The 17,568-nt window shown below is 31.5% G+C and overlaps 2 protein-coding genes across 3 annotated transcripts in view; one reads left to right on the top strand and one right to left on the bottom strand.

The window, feature by feature from the left end:
* Pex13 (peroxin 13) overlaps positions 1-819 on the top strand; it is a 33,479-nt gene extending 32,660 nt beyond the window's left edge. Inside the window, exon 5 of the mRNA XM_067264877.1 lies at positions 407-819. Within this exon, the coding sequence (XP_067120978.1) occupies positions 407-627 (221 nt within the window). The 3' untranslated portion in view covers positions 628-819. The remainder of the gene's footprint in view (positions 1-406) is intronic.
* A 137-nt stretch (positions 820-956) lies between these two features.
* LOC136970367 (NFX1-type zinc finger-containing protein 1-like) lies at positions 957-13,286 on the bottom strand. Of its 2 annotated transcripts, XM_067264803.1 has the most exons (3): positions 13,211-13,262; positions 12,279-12,326; positions 957-5,285 (listed from the first exon to the last, which is right to left on the bottom strand). In XM_067264803.1, exons 1-3 carry the CDS (start codon positions 13,234-13,236, stop codon positions 983-985), a joined length of 4,377 nt encoding a protein of 1,458 aa, XP_067120904.1. In that variant the 5' UTR covers positions 13,237-13,262; the 3' UTR covers positions 957-982. The 2 variants fall into 2 exon arrangements, with proteins under 2 accessions (XP_067120904.1, XP_067120912.1); XM_067264811.1 differs by lacking the exon at positions 12,279-12,326 and having other exon boundaries at positions 13,211-13,286.
* Positions 13,287-17,568: the final 4,282 nt, after the last annotated feature.

The raw sequence follows: 17,568 nt of genomic DNA, 5'->3' as shown, positions 1-17,568 counted from the left end.
CTAACATGAGGAATAACAAAAACCAATTCTTATATTGCCTATGAAAATAATTTCTCTTAATAATTACAGAGAAAAATTGAAAAGGTAAATCTAGCTTCATGATTTAATTAGTGCTGAATACAGGGTATATATAAAGCAGATAAAATTAAATGTTAAACATGAAAATTGCTTCTTCACCAAGGTAATGTTTTTCTCAACTATTTTCTACATTAATAAAAATAATTCCATATAAAACAAAATCTTCTGGCTGACAATCACATTGTACTTTGACAGGTTTTACGGCTTAAAAACGTTTATAAATATACATTGTATAAGATTGATAGAGATTAGATATTCAAGTACAATTTTTCTTAAATCTGCAATTTATTCTGTTATATTAAAAAAAATCTTTTTTTTACATTTTAAGATTTACAACCAAAAGTCAAGGGCTGGTTATTAGGAAGTATTGATGGGAAAAAAGTGGGATTAGTACCTGCAAATTACGTAAAAATTCTTGGATTCAGGACGGGTTTAAAATATCAGAATCAAAATAACGAATTTGTTCAGGTGCATAGTTCCAATAATTCTGATAGAAAGGATTCCAAGATAAATACAAATGATATGAATCAAGATTACTCAAAGTCTTAAGAAAATTAAACATACTTTTATTTAAAGGAAAATGATGTGTGGTTTTTGTAAATTGGTTTAAATTTTCTTTTTTCTACAGCTGTGAAATATGAGATAATAACTTTCACTTTGTACGAAATTCCTCAATACTGACTAAATGTATAATAGTAATAATTGTATTGTATTTTTTAATAAATATTTTGTAATTTCTAATAGTATCAAATATTTTAAAATAATTTTACACACAATGTAGATAACATTCATAATTATTCTAAATAAAAGTTGTTCAAATCATGTTGCCTTAGCATGACACTTGCATAAAAACATTGAACAGTAAAAACAGAAAAATCAACAGTATGAAACTTTTTTTTAACATTCAGTTCCAGCTATCATCTGAATCTGATTCATATTCATTGTATCTGTCAAAATTACCATGTTTAAAGGGTAACAAATTTATACTCTGATTAATCTTGTTGATTACCTCACATGTTTTACACATTACAGGACATGTTTCTTCACACTTTAATGAACACAAATGCCCACATTCAAGAACCTTATTACATTTTTCATCACACGACTCGCATAATCCCTGGTGACTACACATCATTTTACACTCATGACCACATGCCATATTCTTTCCACAAGCTTGTTCACAAGAGAATTGTTTCAGTTCATATTCATGACATTTTATTTTAATCTGATGATTGCAGGAAAGAGTAATTTTTGTTAATGTTTCACATGGAGGACAAGGAGTAATTCCACAAGATTTCTTGCATTCATGACCACACAGCAAACTTCTTCCACATTCTTTGTTACAAATATTGACAGAATCAGCTTTGTGGCAAAGTACATTGATCTTATGACCACAATCAAAAGCTTTTTCTATTTTAGTTGTACATGGATCACATGACTGTGAACATGATTTTAAGCAAATATGACCACAATTCAATACTTTATCACATTTATGTTTGCAAGGAAAATTTTCAGCTTCTACATGGCATGGGACCAAATTTTCATGCTGGCAACTTGGTATTATTTTTTTTGTTGGAACTGTGCACTTGCCACATTTTTCATAGCACAGTTTTTGACATTCATGTCCCAAAGAACATAATAATTGTTTACAAGGTTTTTTACATTTTAATTCTGTATGTTCACGATCAAAAGCATGGCATGTTCTTGTACAGGAATGACCACATTCCATTCTAAAATTACAGGGTTTTACACATCCACCATCTGGAAGCTTTTTCTTAAAATCGTCTGGTTCAGAAACATTTACAACATATTCTGGATGATTCTGACAATTTAAACTCAAAGAAGTTCCAATGGCACTTTGCTGCTCGAGTTCTTTTGTGATATTTTTCCATAAAACACTTTTTTCGGCAAGTAATTGAAAATTCCCAATACAAAATAAACCTTTTTTTGCTCTCGAAAGAGCTACACAGACTCTATTTGAAGTTTTTAGAAATCCAATACTCCCTTCTTCATTACTTCTTACAAAAGATATTATAATAATATCATTTTCTTCGCCCTGGAAGTTGTCAACTACAGTCACTCGAATATCGTTTAACTGTTCGTTCCCTTTCATTAATCTCTTCAGTGTAAAAAGCTGACCACTGTAAGTAGTTAAAACTGTAATCTGAGACGATTTGTATCCTTGAAGTTTGAAAAACAAACATAACTCTACAAGAAATTTTGCTTCATGTATATTGCTATGACTTCTAGTATCAACAACATCACTTTCATGATGACAGTGATTAATGAAAAACATATTACTACCAACTCCTAAAATATTTTCATATTTTTCTACAGAATTGTCATTTTGTAAATTAGGATAAATACTAGGAGTTAGTAGTTTTGCAATGCATGGACGCATCCGATGCTGTAACATAAGCTGATGATAAGGCATTCCATTTTTAATCATTCTTTCAAATAGCGAAACATCCAATGAATATCGCACTGCAAGTTCATACACTGTCGGAGACGGTCGCAGTTGCTGATGATCTCCAATGAGAATAAGATGTTTAGTGTTCTCTGTAAGAGAAGTTACTATATGGGCTTCTAAGACTTCTGCAGCCTCTTCGACAATAACAATGCAAGGTTGTAAATCTTGAAGGAGCTCGTGATATTTACCTGCACCTGTTGTTGTCATACCTATTATGTTTGCTTGATGTACTAAAGATTTGTCTTCTGCCATGCGCAATTCTTGGAGTTTTTCTAACTGTTCTTGGTAAGATTTTTCAAAATAGGAATAAATTTGCATGTAACTGATGATGTAATTTGCAACCCAGAATCTGTATAAACGCCAACGATCCTCTCTCTCTAGTTTCCACACATTGCCAATTTCTTTTACTTCTGAAAAAGTCATGATGTCATTGTGTCTTAACTGTTTACTAATGTATCTTCTCTTCTTACGTCGTTCTGTCTTCTTTGATTGTACTATTCTGAATAAAGGTTGTCTTTGAGTAGGAAATAAATAATCAATGGGTTTGAATTCATATTCATCTATTTCCCTTAAACCAAGTTCAAACTCAATATCTTCTTCACCATCAACATTTTCATTTTGTGTAGATGTGCATTCTGTGTTGTCATCATTAATATTTTTGTCGTCATCATCATCTAATTCTAAATTTTCAAACTTGACACTTGAGATTTCGAGCCAATCAGAAATAGAATACATTTGTCTTAAAGAAGGTATAGGACCAGACTGAAGGAAATATACATGTCTTCTTTCTATAAAGTTCTGCAGCTGTAGAATGTTTAAAATTTCTTGAGTGCTGTTTTCTAAAAGTACTTGAATATCATCTAAATAGCGTTGAATCTTTGCTATTTTTTTCATTGTCTCTCTTCTTGTCAGGTATATATGATAAGGAATTTTTCTGTCTTGTCTAGCATTTTGTCTAACTTGACTGAGCTGTAACATTTTAATCCTTTCATTATTGCTTCGTCCACCAATTCTTATAATATTACTTTCAAAACTTAGCATTCCCTCAAGAAACTGATCTAGTGCATGATTTGTATAACAAACAACTAAAATTGGACAATTTTTTTCTTTATTCCAAACAGAAGAATTTTCTAACAACAATTGTGAAATTTTTAAACCAATAAATGTTTTCCCTGTCCCTGGTGGTCCCTGTATAATAGCCATTTCTTTAGTCAATGCAGCTTGTATTGCAGAATATTGGGAAGCATCTAAACCCAATATTTCTTTTGAAGGCCAGCGATTTCGATCTAAAACAGGAACCATACCTTTGTTATTAGCAGAATAAAGACTTCTAAAAGTAGACAGAAAATTATATTCTCTGGTAGGGTTTAAATACATTGGTGCATTTACTTCATTTGCTACATGCACAATATATTGTTTCAAAGGCAAATTTTCTTCATTTATTTGTTGCAAAGCTAGTAGCGTGTGCCTAAAAGCCTCAAAATAAGCTTCACTTTCTACCATTACAAATATTTCTGAAGAAGGTATTGAAAACATATCACATCCTAACTTTTCAAAGTGAACTTCCAACTGTCCTTTTCTTAGTTTTGATGGATCTCTATTGGCTACCGTTGCAAATTTCATAGTCTCAAAATTATCTGATGAAAAACACAATAATGATCCAGTTAGTAATCGCTTGCTTACTTCCCACTGGACTCTAGAAAATGGTTTTACATCAAATGAAATTAAATGCACAATTCCTCCCTCTGTGTTATAAGGGCACAATACTTGCACATTGTTATAAACACGAAATTTCTTTTCTGCACCTTTCTGGTTTGAAGATTGTTTGTAGCTTTCCAGATTTTCTCGAAGAGGTCTGACATAATCTTCACGAAGGAGCCTAAATTGCACATCAAGGTAATGGTTCACGCTGAAATAATTTCCTTTAACAATATTTGGACGCAGGAATGGCCGTTTGTTTACAAAATCATCTTTTGTTGGAAAAATTGGTATTGTTTTATAATCTTCAGGAGGCATTTCAGAATGCAATTTTTCATCACTTGATATTCTATATCTTGCTTTTTCATCATACTGTTTTATTACACCATCTTTTTTTTCCTTCAGAGATTCAATACTGTTTTTAATAATTGATGGCACAGAAAGTCCTCTTCTCTTAAATTTCTCCAGAGCATTTTCCAAGCTGGGAATAAGGAATGTTAATATTTCACTAGATGCTACAGGCTGAAATTCTTGAAATTTTTTCAAAAACTGTAGAATGCTGTTGATAGTAGCCACAGACAGACTGAAATATTTTATTAAATAACACTGTAAATGTCGATTTAAAAATGGAGTTTGAAAAGCTACTTGATTTATTAACGAACTCAAATTGGCAGTTTCCTTAGCTTTAGATGTCTTTCCCAATGCTATTATAATATTTGACATCATATCATTAGAAATGCTGTTTTCTTTTAACAATTTTATAAATCCACTTTTAGGACTATTTAAAGCAAGCAGTATCTCTGATGGGTCCTTTGAACAGAGTTCTTCCAATTTCTTATATCCCATTTTCCTTTCCAAGAAATTGTTTGATTGTTCTTTTTTATCTTTAAGCAGTTCCTCTATATTAAGGTCTTTTATTTGCAAGTTTTTATGTTTATTCACCACCTGAGCTTTTTTATTTTTATTTGTTTCCTTGGCTAGTTCAGCTGATTGATAATTTTGTTTTATCTCTAATGCAGCTTGAATTTGTCGGATATTTCTGCAAATGAAATTAAATAAAATATAAGTATTATCATATAATCTTAAATAGAATTTTTATATATAAAAACAATAGTGAATTAATCCTTCAAATCTCATTTTCTAAGAATCACTGAGTGATTAGAATTTACCTTTAAAAAATCATTAATAACGTTCTTTTCTGAATTTATATTGAGTAATTAGACAAATATCAGATTAACCATGGAACTCTGATTCATTATATATCAGATGTATGAATTAACAATACTACTATGTATACCAAGCTCAAAAAGAAAAGTGTACAAGTACTCCTCACTTTATGACCTATCTGCTTAACGACTACTCGTACTTACGACCAATAGAGTTTCGACCTGCAATTCAGGGAATCCCCTTTCTCAGCTTGAGTGTCGATCAGTGGCGAATGGTGACGTGCACTAAGCATACTATAATAGGCTTGCACGTACTGTAATTGTTTTATATTACTATAGGCCTAATAGTCTTTTTATAAATAAATTTGAAGTTTGTTGCATAATTTGTATAATTTTACAATGATCCTATATTCCTGGTGCAAGCTCCTCGCTTATTGACCAATTCACTTAACGATGTAGTTGTCGGAACGGAACACGGTCGTAAAGTGAGGAGTACCTGTATATATAGTATATAAACCAAAAGAAAATCATCAATAAGATGATTTTTTTTGTTTTTGTACAGTTCCTGCTTTATTGAGGCATAAACAGTTTTAAAAAATCCCTTGCATTTTCAGGTTTATATCAAATGTTGGGTGCTAGACACCGTCTAAATGAACTTTCTAAACAATTCCCTGCCAAGTAATTACATCCCATCATAAAGTTTGTCAACATTAGAATTACTTCTTTTTCATCCTCTAGCTAAAATAATTACATTTCTATTCTTGAACTCTTTATTAACAATATTTTATTAACAATATCTATACTGTTATAAATCTGTGTTCATACTATTAGCCACTTCCTCTTCTTTATTTTCCTTTGCTATTCATATCTTCTTCATTGAAGTTATGTCCTCATCTCTTCATATTTTTCTCTACTAGTGCCATGATCATCTCTGTTTTCTTTTACTCCTGTGCCTAAATTCCATCTCATAGACTTACATAAATTTTTTGCCCATTAACTTCCTCTAAAGGCACTAAATACACCATTGCTTTATATTGTATTTTCCATCTTAATTCTTAAATTACTGAATGCAAATTACAAGAGAAATGCAGCAATAATCTTCTTCTTCCCAAGGGTAATGTAAAAATCCCTCCTCATTCGTTCCTTAATGTCATGCATAAATTTGCTTAATACAAAGGTCTGATTTAACATTTATAGACATGGGATCTTTCCAGCAGTACACAAATATGTCATAGAGTGCTGCAACACTATAGTAGAGCTCAGCCACACATCTAATATTAAAGAGCCAAATTTGACCATTAATATCTAAAAGACCAACAGACTGATTTGGATAAAATTTAAAATATTTAGTATCTGAGATAAGGACTATGGAAGTTTTAATTTTTGAATAAATTTGTTGGATTGTTCTGGACTTAGGGTGCAACTATGCAGACGTGAGCGAGAATATCTGGCGAGAAGAGGCGAGATGCAATAAATATTAAACCTTGTCAGATATGGGTGAAAACTATAAATTTGCTGTCACCAGCGATATTTCTCACTTCTCGCTTGTGCTTGGTTTTCCTTTGCGATAACTATATCACTCGCTACTAAATTTGCATCTGCATCGTCGCAGCCTTATACTATTTAGCATTTTTTTCCACTAGATTTACAATGACAGCAATTTTTGTGACACCAAGCTACCAGAAAATCTAGGAGGAGTTTGCATATGCTTAATAGCTCTTTCAAGAGCTAACCACCTCTTTTGTGGTCCTTTTGAATGTTTTGTTCAAATACATTGCACTAACCTTATATAGTTTTGCAGATATTTAGAACATAACAGTAACATTTTCAACCCAGTTCTAGGTTCTTCAGATGTTCTGTAAATTTTTCTTGTGTGATATGAGTTTGTTTCTGATTTTTAAATGTTCCAGTCTTCAATGCTTCTATCTTTGAAATTTATTTTTTAAAATTTCAAAATTTAAATCTCCAAAAGACGTGTGTCTGCGCCAGCTGTTATTGCATTGTGTCATAAATAGCCTGCCATGCTCTTGAAAGTTGTTTTTTGTCTCTAAATATTATCTGCAAAGCTATACAAATATATTTATATTTATTATCGCTTTTGTTCGTTGGATGGATTTGGTTGAATATTTATAAAATCATAGCCTATTTTTTAAATATAAACATTTCATTGGGCGATTGTCTACCACATGATGTGACATTTTGCAATTAGGTTTGTATTAATTAACTGATTAAAAGTAATGATTTAAAAATAGAGTATTATAAAATAATGTCCCATTTTACTTCTGTGGTATTTATGTACCTATACATAATTATATACCTATACATAACAAAGGAAAGTATTGGAATTGTGTAAAATTTGATTCTCAGTTTTTTTTTGCAAATCTCCACGTTTTGAAACCCTTTGTCTACAACTGTATATAGATGATAAAAAGCTAAGAACACAGAGAGACCTATGCATTCTATTTTTTATTATATTTATTTTCTGAGACACTAAGGATAGTTTAGGCTACCACAAAAACCTGGACATCCTACTCTCTCAGCAGCAACACATGTTAAACTGCCATCTTTGACCCTTAATATCTCCAAGACTAATGAAAGTTAAGCTACTCATTGAATTTTTTAAATTTTGGCATATTATAAGTCAAGCAGTTATCATGTGACATGACGTATTGCAGGCTATCAGGACTATCACATGACTGTCAGAGAAATGTAGAATTACCATGAAAACTATTCTATTATGAAGTTATCAAATATTTTTCAGTCATGAATATCTTATTTATATAAAAAAAAGTGGTGAAACCAGGTTGAAGAAATAGAGCTTAGCAGAAACATCTAAATAAGGGAAACTTTGGACAGTTGTGGCATAAGAATAGTGGAAGCAGATTTGGCAGTAAGACTCAACATGTGAATAAAGTACACATTACACAGACTACAACTACAGAATATTTTAGGTGAAGCAATATCACCATGACAATAAATCAAAAAATAAACATTGTCACAGAAAAAGGCTCTGAGCTTTACTTTGTGCCTTAAAGTCGTTTACTATATTCATTTGAATGTTAGAACATCTTTAAGTAGTATCTGCGAAGGAAGTTTGAGGCACAAAGTAAAACTCGAAGCCTTTATCTGTGACACTGTTTATTTTTTGATTTATTGTCATGGTGATATTGCTTCACCCAAAATTTCCTGTAGTTGTTGTCTGTCTAATGTGCACTTTGAATACATGTTGAGTCTTACTGCCAAATCTGCTTCCACTATTCTTATGCCACAACTTTCAAAAAAGTTTCCTTTATTTAATGTTTCTGCTAAGCACTACTTCTTCAATCTGATTTCAACAGTTTTAGGGGATAGTGCATTAGTTCTATTGCAATTTTTATAGTAAAATGAATTAATTTTTGTTCAACAAAGGGACATGAAAATTGCATGATACCATATTTTCAGCATAATGACCAGCATGCCGCATATAAATAGGAGAGACCAGCATGCCAGAAATCCCATAGTTAACTGGTATTCCAGTTTAATTTTATATATTAGTTGCAGTTTATCAGATCTAACTAAACTAGTTGTTAGTTTAAAAAACATTCTTCAAGTACAGTAATATAATATCATTGTAATCTGACTGACATAAAAACTCTCCCTGATTTTAAAAGACAATAAAACAATTAGGGACTTATTACTAATGTTAATAAGTCAGTGTGGGCTATACTGACCATCCACCCCAACTTAAAATAACACCTTCCTCTTAAATTTATCTGGACTTATAGTCAGTAAAATACAATAATCAATGTAAGATGCACCTGAATTTTGGAGGCAACTTTTCGAAGAAAAAAGTGCATCTTATAGTCCATAAAATACTGTAACAGCTTTGTGCCAGATTTAAGAAATTGCTGTAAATGAATATATTTATTTTTGTGTTTTTGAATCCAATTACCACGAAATAAACAAAAAAAAAATCTAGCAACCAGCTGCATAACTTTCCTGGATTTTAGAGATTTTACTTTAAAAATAACACAATTTTAGTTTTGTATTAATCAAAATAAATTATGTGGCACTATCTGTTATGAGATTTTGTTGTAAAAATTATAAAATAGCAAGAGACTTAACTTTGAGAGTAGAATGAGTTTTATAAAACACCAAGTGCTGACTAGTAAACTCTTCATTAAGTCTGATTCTTGCAAGATATGACACATGACCAGCCTTTATCTCTCAATCCCTTGATGTTTCACAACCAAAATTTAATAGCATTAATGCCCCCTCACATACAAGCTACTGTGTCAAATTTTATTTCTTTATCTTCATCCCATCCCCAGATATTAAGCAAAATAGACACCAACACACACAAAAAAAAAAAGGTAAAAAAATTCTGGGTGACTATTTTGAATTCAGGGGTGTCAAAACATGTAAATTTGCAAAAAACTTCAGAGGTCAAATCAAACACAATTCCAAAACTTTCCCTTGTTATGTATACATAACAGTTGGGAAAAGTAAAAGTACTTTCAGAACCACAGCTAGTTGTTAGAGCTTTCTTAACATATTTAAAACAAAAGTAGAAATTTTATGGATATAAGCATTCTGATGTTGCAAAAGAATGCAGTGTCCCACATGTAATAGTAATGACATTTCTGAAGAATTAAAAAGAAAATTTTAAAAGCTTTCAAATTGACAAACTATGAGAAAATGCATACAGATGTCCAACTTTGGTCTTGTTGAAAAAGCTATTCTAACATGGTTTGTCAAAACAAAAGCAAATCTTGATAACAGAATAGAGGAGCTCTCCTACTTATGAACATTCAACTTACAAACTTTCACACTTATGAACAATTTGAACATACATATAAATTTTGCACAGATTGTGAAGAATTTTTGATTTTCATGGGGTACAGAACAGTTTTTTGTAGTAATAAATAATAAACTTTTTAATAAATAATGCAGGCTTTGTATTTCTATTACTTATTGTTGTTTGTTTTTGCACAAATTCTGAGGTTCCATTTTCACTTGTGAGGTGGCATTAAAGTTGGTAGTCAGAGTAATGGCAATTTTTATAAACTTTTATGATTAGTGCTTCAATTAATGCATCTAAATAGTAATAGTAAATCTAGCAATGGAGATAAATACACTATTACCATGGAAATTAAACTGGATATCAAAAAACTAAGTGTGTTAGATGGAAAAATATTGCTTTTGAAGCACTTGCTAAGAGTAATGTGTGGATAAACAAGCATAAAATATTCTATTAAATACATCAAAAGATCAAACACTAAAAGTAAGTGGTTATTCTGTGTACAAATTACTTTCTAGGTTAGTTTTTGACTTGTGACAAAACCTTGGGAACCTAATCTGTTCATAAGTAGGGGAGCACCTGTATTATAAATGATACTTTTTGAATAAGTTGGTTCGTCAATATTTTTTCAAATAATTCAAATTTTCCTCTTATATACAAATTAGAAGTCAAACAAAGTGTGACAAAAATGCATATACAGTATTGTATTTAATGACTGGAAACCATTAAAATCTCCCAAAATCTCATTAACTTTACAAGCCAATAACTTAACTTGATAACCTTTGGAAAGCTAACCATGTTATCAGGGTTTCACTGTATAATATTTTAAATTGTATTTACTAAATAAGTAAGTGATATCATTTAGTGAAAATATTTTCAAGAATTTTATCATTTCCAAAACCTTCCAAACATTAAAAACATATGTATATATATATGTTTTTTAAAAAAATATATATATTTAATAAGGTTGGTGGAAAAATTACTTTTAAAGGAGATGGATGATACATCCCCTGAAAAGTACTCAGCCTAGGCCAGGGATTCCCAACTTTTTCATGTATCTTTTGCAATAATAATTGTTTTCTCATTAAAATTTGTAAAACACCATGCAGATATATTGAAAGTATACTTTGTGATATCATTATTATTCATTTATAATAATTATTCCAGCAAACTGCATATGTAACAATACACGGTATTGGTATGCTATTTTCTGTTTTTGACAACTATCTACATAGCAACATATACATCACCAACCAAACAACCAGGATGTCAAAAATTTTTTTTACAGCTTTTACATCTATAACAAGAGTAATTAATGAATGCTTATAGCAATTGCTTACTTTACAGATAGAAGTACTTTTTAAAATAAACAGAATTTTGTGGGATTCTGAAATACAGGACAATGGAATGGTTCTATACAATAGATGACATCTGTTCAGTTCAGTAATAATGGATGCATGTTCTTAAGTTTCTGTGCTACAGAATGCTACCCATTTACAAAATTACTTGCAGTACTTTGCAGGCGCTACTTTATTTGAAAATATTCAGTCACACAAGTCCTGCTATTTATGAAATATATATGAAGAGTTAGTCATTCCACTGGCACTTTTGCACTTTAATCCACTTATACATAACTTTTGTGAAGGTAAGAATAATTATAGTTTATGCATTCAAGCATGCACACAAACACAAACCACTAAACCCAATTAATAGCTAAATATTAACTGCTGGATATTAATGATAGCACAAAGCTAATGATTATTTACAAAACTCCATAATTTGGCCTAATGCTTACCTTTAGATCAAATTACAGTTTTGTACTTAATTATAGCCAGAAAATCTGGCAAGTTAATATTTGGCAAGTACTAAAATTCATTATATAACATTTCATGTTATAAATAATAATTTTATTTAATACTAAATACTATTTATTTATGGATTTACTGGGGAAAAAACGTTTTTCCAAGAATCAATTTTTATAATGAGATCTAAAGATATCATCAATGTCAATTATCTTTTTTAAATAAAAACATTCTTTTAACTTATCTTTAAAATTATTGAAAACAATACCATAAAATTATTTTACCTTAATTTTATTTCTTCATTCAATTTCATTTTCTCTGTGCCAATAAAACTGAAAAAATGAAGTTTTAAACAAATGAATTATTTAGTTATTTTAATAAAAATAAAATTCTACATTTCATTTAAATTGAAATAAAGTTTAATTAAATATTACATATAATTAATTTTTTCCTTTTAATTCAAAAGATTCCAATATATGAATGCAATTTATTAATATAAAATTAATTACATAAATTATTTCATTTGATAATGATAAGATGATTAACCAGTTTGATTATCACATAATGGAGCTTATGTGTACACAGTGTTCACTTAAATATCTTTCCAGCAAGATTGCACAAGTGTATGCATGTGGTGCATGCTTATGTGCTAAAATAACTGCAGGGAATCAATGTAAAATAATGTAATAAATAATCATTTTCCAAAAAATGTTTATTTATTTGTTTAGTCAAATACAATTAAAGTTTAATATTCTTAAAAAAGAAAACAAAACTTAGGAAATTTTCACAAATGACAAAAGAACCAGAAATTTTGTCCATTACATTGAGGTTTTATTATACTCTTAACACATTTATTTATTAATTTTATAAAAATTATAAAAACATTCTTTTCACTAATAAATTCACTTTTCATAATGTCACTTTCACCACATCTTTTCTCCATAATAAAATTCAGTTTTACCCAAGTGGGCTTGAATAGACTGCAGATTACCTGGACAAAACTAGAAACTTATTTCAGCTTTCACCAGTCAAATTTAGGTTTATTCAATTTCCAGTAACACACAAATCAATAACAGAAAAAACTAATAGTAATTTTCTATTAATGTTAAAGTATAAAATAATTTCAAAAGCATTATTATTTATAAAGGAAGATAAGTAATTTTGTTTAATTATACAAATATTAGAATCATGTTCATCTCCTATTTATGAAATTTACCTTTGGTTTTGTCTGTTTCTTCTCATGGCTGTTTACTTCACACTTTCTATAATAAAAAAATAAAAGGTTATATTTCATTATACAAGCATAAATACATTAAACTTTATTATATAGTTGAATATGATTAATTAAATACTGATTTCCTTTAATTATGATCACCCTATATCTCCAACAGTAGATGTTCAGAGCTTTCTGTAGTTAAAACTATTGGTCAAATCTCAACCAAATTTGGTATACATATCATGCTGAATATGCAATTTCAATTTGAGAGAAAAATTTTTCTTCAAAATTCAATTACTGGGGTGAAATTTGCCACTGCTGTCCTCTTAATGTACGTACATACTACACGTGTTTGCTAATGAATTACAGATATACATAAAGTCATGGAATGGCAATACTTATATCTATAGTTTAAAAAACAAAAATCTTTTTATATGTACAGTGAATGAAAGATATGAGAAATCATCTACTCATGCCAAGGTGCATGCACAGTATTTAGCGAGAAGAGGTGAGAGACAATAAATATCAAACCCTGTCAGATATTTGAGAGCGCCAGAAATTTGCTCCTGCTGGCAAAATTTCTCACCTGTGCATAGTTTTCCTTTGCGAGAACTATATCGCTCACTACCAGATTTGTGTCTGCATAGTCGTACCCTAAGGCATCAACACAAGATTAATCCAAGGAGGCCAACAGGTCGGACAAACAGAGCACCGACGTTCTCGAGACACAGGGTTTTATAAGATTGAGTTGCTCCTCAATCGTACATCCCAATTGATCTCGATCCCTCGTTCTCATTTCCCAATCGGTCTCTTACCCGTTTCCAAGGGATAATTCGAGACCAACTCGGGCCGCGGTAAAGATCAATGTCGACAACGAATTCATCACCAATTTCCAATCCCGATCAGAGAGGTGGGGATTGGAAATTGGTGATCGAGTGATCTTGGGACTTACACAATTCTTTATTTAAACAATGTATTTTTCTTAACAGTTATTATTTCAAGGTGCCAGTCATCCAAAATTCTGACAGATGACTGGCATGTTGTTTGTTCATGCTTACAATTGATTACAAGCATTATCCATGAGTTTCCAATCAAATTTGTGTAACTGCATTTAACAATAAAATATTTCAAACATGTACTTATTAATTATAAAATAAGTGTATTAATAAGAAAATGAATAAAGTATAGTTGGAGTGACTCCAGATCACCTGCCAGAAGTAGCAGTCGAAAGGTGGCTATCACATAGAAATACCCACATCCGTGGGGGATTTGGAGATAGGAAAAAAAGCAATAAGCCAGTCATTGAGAAGCGGTGGAGCGCCGCTTCCACCTTCCAATGACCTTCCCTTGTATTTTCTAAAATATAAATTTTCATATTTTAATTAATTCAAAGAATTGAATTAATTAAAATTAATATTTTATTATAACTGCGTTATGTATCTCATTACAAATTTCTATACTACATGTGAAATAAACGACAAGTTTGCTATTGTATATTCGAATATCGATAGCGGAATGGAAGCGCTTACGAGACAGCTTCCACGGCGAGAATAACTGAATGGTGTAAAACAGCCAGAGGGCATTGGCGCATGCGCTTTACAGAGCACCAACTCAGCCGGTTTAGCTGGTGAAAACTACACACGTGTAACGTTTCCAACAACCCTTAGCCACTGGGTAGGGAGCTATCTGACTAAGTGAATTGTTTATTTTTAGGAATTTTTCGGGGGGTGGTCCATTCGGATATGTCGGGCCCCGTCCCTCACCACCCGGTCGCCCCATTGTGGGCCTGGCCGAACCCATAATGAGCCTACTAAAAGAGGCCCTCTTAGTGCCCACAGGGCAAAAAGAGTTAAAAAAATACAATTATAAATAATATTTTGAATTTTTTTAAGATTTAAAAAGTAAAGAGTTTTCAATGTTACTTTTATGTACATTTTTTGCAAAGTTATATTTAATTATAATTTTCTTTTAATTATACTGTAATTATATTGACAGATTTTCAGACAAAATCTTTAGAATTTTATCACTTTTAGATGTTAATAATTTTAATATTATGAAAAACAATTTTTCAAGCGTGTTTTAATTCTTTAAATTAAGTAAATTTTATAGGAATTTTTTTGATTTTATCTAAATTACGTAGAGAATCGCAATATTTATATTCGTGCCCGGACTATATTGACAAGTAACACTTAAATATAAAACATATTGTAATTAATGTCGATTCGAACAAAGACGTGCTAAAAGAATTATATGATTTAATATCATTAATTTTTATGGTACCATCTACCAGTGGGTCTGCTGAGCGCAGTTTTTTGACCCACGGAGCGAATTCATACATTGGCCAGGAACACTCGGTCGGAGGAAAAATTGTCGTCGCTAGCGTTGCTTTCGATAGAAAGAGTGCTTTTAAATACGTTGATGGAGTCGACGACCAGCGACTTTTATGATAAAGTAATTAACGACTTTGCGGAAAAATCACCGAATAGAATTAGTTTATAAAAATTTTTTAAAAAAACTAGTTTTTCTATCGTTGTTTGCATCGTATCAATTTGTATTATGTATGTATTATTTGTATTTTAGAACTAAAATACATAAATTGTTTATTTTTGTCATTTCCAGTATTTGTTTAAAACTTTTATGGAAATGTGAGGTTCCGGACAGGTCTGACCCGTCACGAAAGACGCGAAAAAACGGTTAATTTACAGAAAAATTTATTAGTTTAAAAAACATAGGTAAAAGTCGCTTGTAGTCGAACATCCATTGTTTATATCAAACTGCCAGGCAGAAACCGTAAATCGCGGAAGGAAGTCGTCCTATGATCGATGGAAGATCGAATTTATCTTCGATTTTGACTTTTCTCGCGCTCCAGGTAAGAGTCTCGTTACGCTTAGTAACCAGGGACCGACCACTCGGGAAGCGTGATTGAAGGAGAATGACCAATCAAATGGACAAAAGAAAGAACGGAGATTGACATAATCCCCCGACAATCGAGGACACCTGGCACTCGGTTAACGTTCCGAATAACCAAAACGCCGTGTGTCAACGCGCAAAAAAAAAAAAAGAAAAAAAACAGTTTCTCGTCTATTGTACCAACCTGTAACCAGTGCCACTTTGGACTTAGACCGTGTTCCCGACTCCAACGGAAGAAGTCTCCCCGTGCCTTACAGACTCGTCAACGCCACTGTCCCGGGGCCACCTTCGATCGACCATTGAAGAATTACGTCGACGCCCGGGACGTCCGAACGGTTAATTGTCCTAAAGCAAACTATTTTGTACATAGTGTATGTTTATTTTACGTTAAAATAAACGGTTTTTGTCAAATACTTGTCGTCTTTGTCTCTACAGCCACCACCCATGTACGAATGGACCCTAGACCATTACTGACGAGCAATTAACTGATTGCCCCTGGAAGTCGGCTTCTTACAGAAACACAGCTTCCCTATCATCAAATGTCACTGCACGCCACATCGTGGGGGATTTGGAGATAGGAAAAAAAGCAATAAGAATATGTCACAGAGTAATTTTAGAGGGCTATATCTTGCAAAGGGTTGCTCATGTGGTATGGTTCCTTTGACTGTTTTTTCCTATGAGTATGCTCTACAGCTATGTTAATGTCATTCGGAGCTTGAATTAAGCCCAAAAACGAACTCTCTAGCCTGGATGATAATTGGGAAAACAGGTGGAGGCCAGATGGGTGATCTATGGATTTATAAGTATTAAACACATTTATATCTAATAGCAAGTTTAATGGAGCCCCGAAAAGAGAGAGAAAAATAACAAGAGAAAAGTTTGACGTGGAGAGTACGACCTCAGTGGCGTGCCGTCATTGGAAGCGATGGAAGCGCCGACTAATAAATATAATTTATTAAATCAAAATACATTCAAAAAGCATCAATTTAGGGGTAAATTAAATTAAAATTCTGTTTCAAATTATTTATTACACGTTATTTAATCTGTCACACGTCTTGTTTAATACACGACTATAAACGATATAAGTAATTAAACTTGGTGGTATTTTCCTAATACCGTAAAAACTAATATCTATTACTTATTATTTTAATTAAATTTATGCATACTAACTATAACTTACCGGTAATAAGTTAGAACTCTCAGATATCGCTAGTTGCCTGGGAGGTCTTACCTCTCACACCGAAACCGAAACTAAAACAGTCACCGCGGCAACCAGGATATCAGTGTGACGTCACACTTATTGAGTTATAACTTCTAAAAATAATCTAGTTTCGTTTTCGTTTTTGATGTTTATGATTCAGATTATTTTTATTACAATAAATGAAGTGGTATCGATGAAATTTGTTCAAACATAATTTTATTAAGAATTTTGGTAATTAATTTTTTTA

Source organism: Centruroides vittatus, unplaced genomic scaffold, assembly GCF_030686945.1.
Source record: "Centruroides vittatus isolate TY-2023 unplaced genomic scaffold, ASM3068694v2 contig_1048, whole genome shotgun sequence".
Lineage (NCBI taxonomy): Eukaryota > Metazoa > Arthropoda > Arachnida > Scorpiones > Buthidae > Centruroides > Centruroides vittatus.
Note: the sequence above shows the minus strand (reverse complement) of the source record. Positions and strands in the feature narration are given on the sequence as shown.

Bases quoted from the DNA above. Each gene is read 5' to 3' on its own strand.
- LOC136970367 (XM_067264803.1), bottom strand. From the start codon at position 13,236: ATGAGAAGAAACAGACAAAACCAAAG. The intron at 12,327-13,210 runs GTAAATTTCATA...TCATTTTTTCAG, and splicing joins AGAAACAGACAAAACCAAAG to TTTTATTGGCACAGAGAAAA. The intron at 5,286-12,278 runs GTAAAATAATTT...TTTCATTTGCAG, and splicing joins AATGAAGAAATAAAATTAAG to AAATATCCGACAAATTCAAG.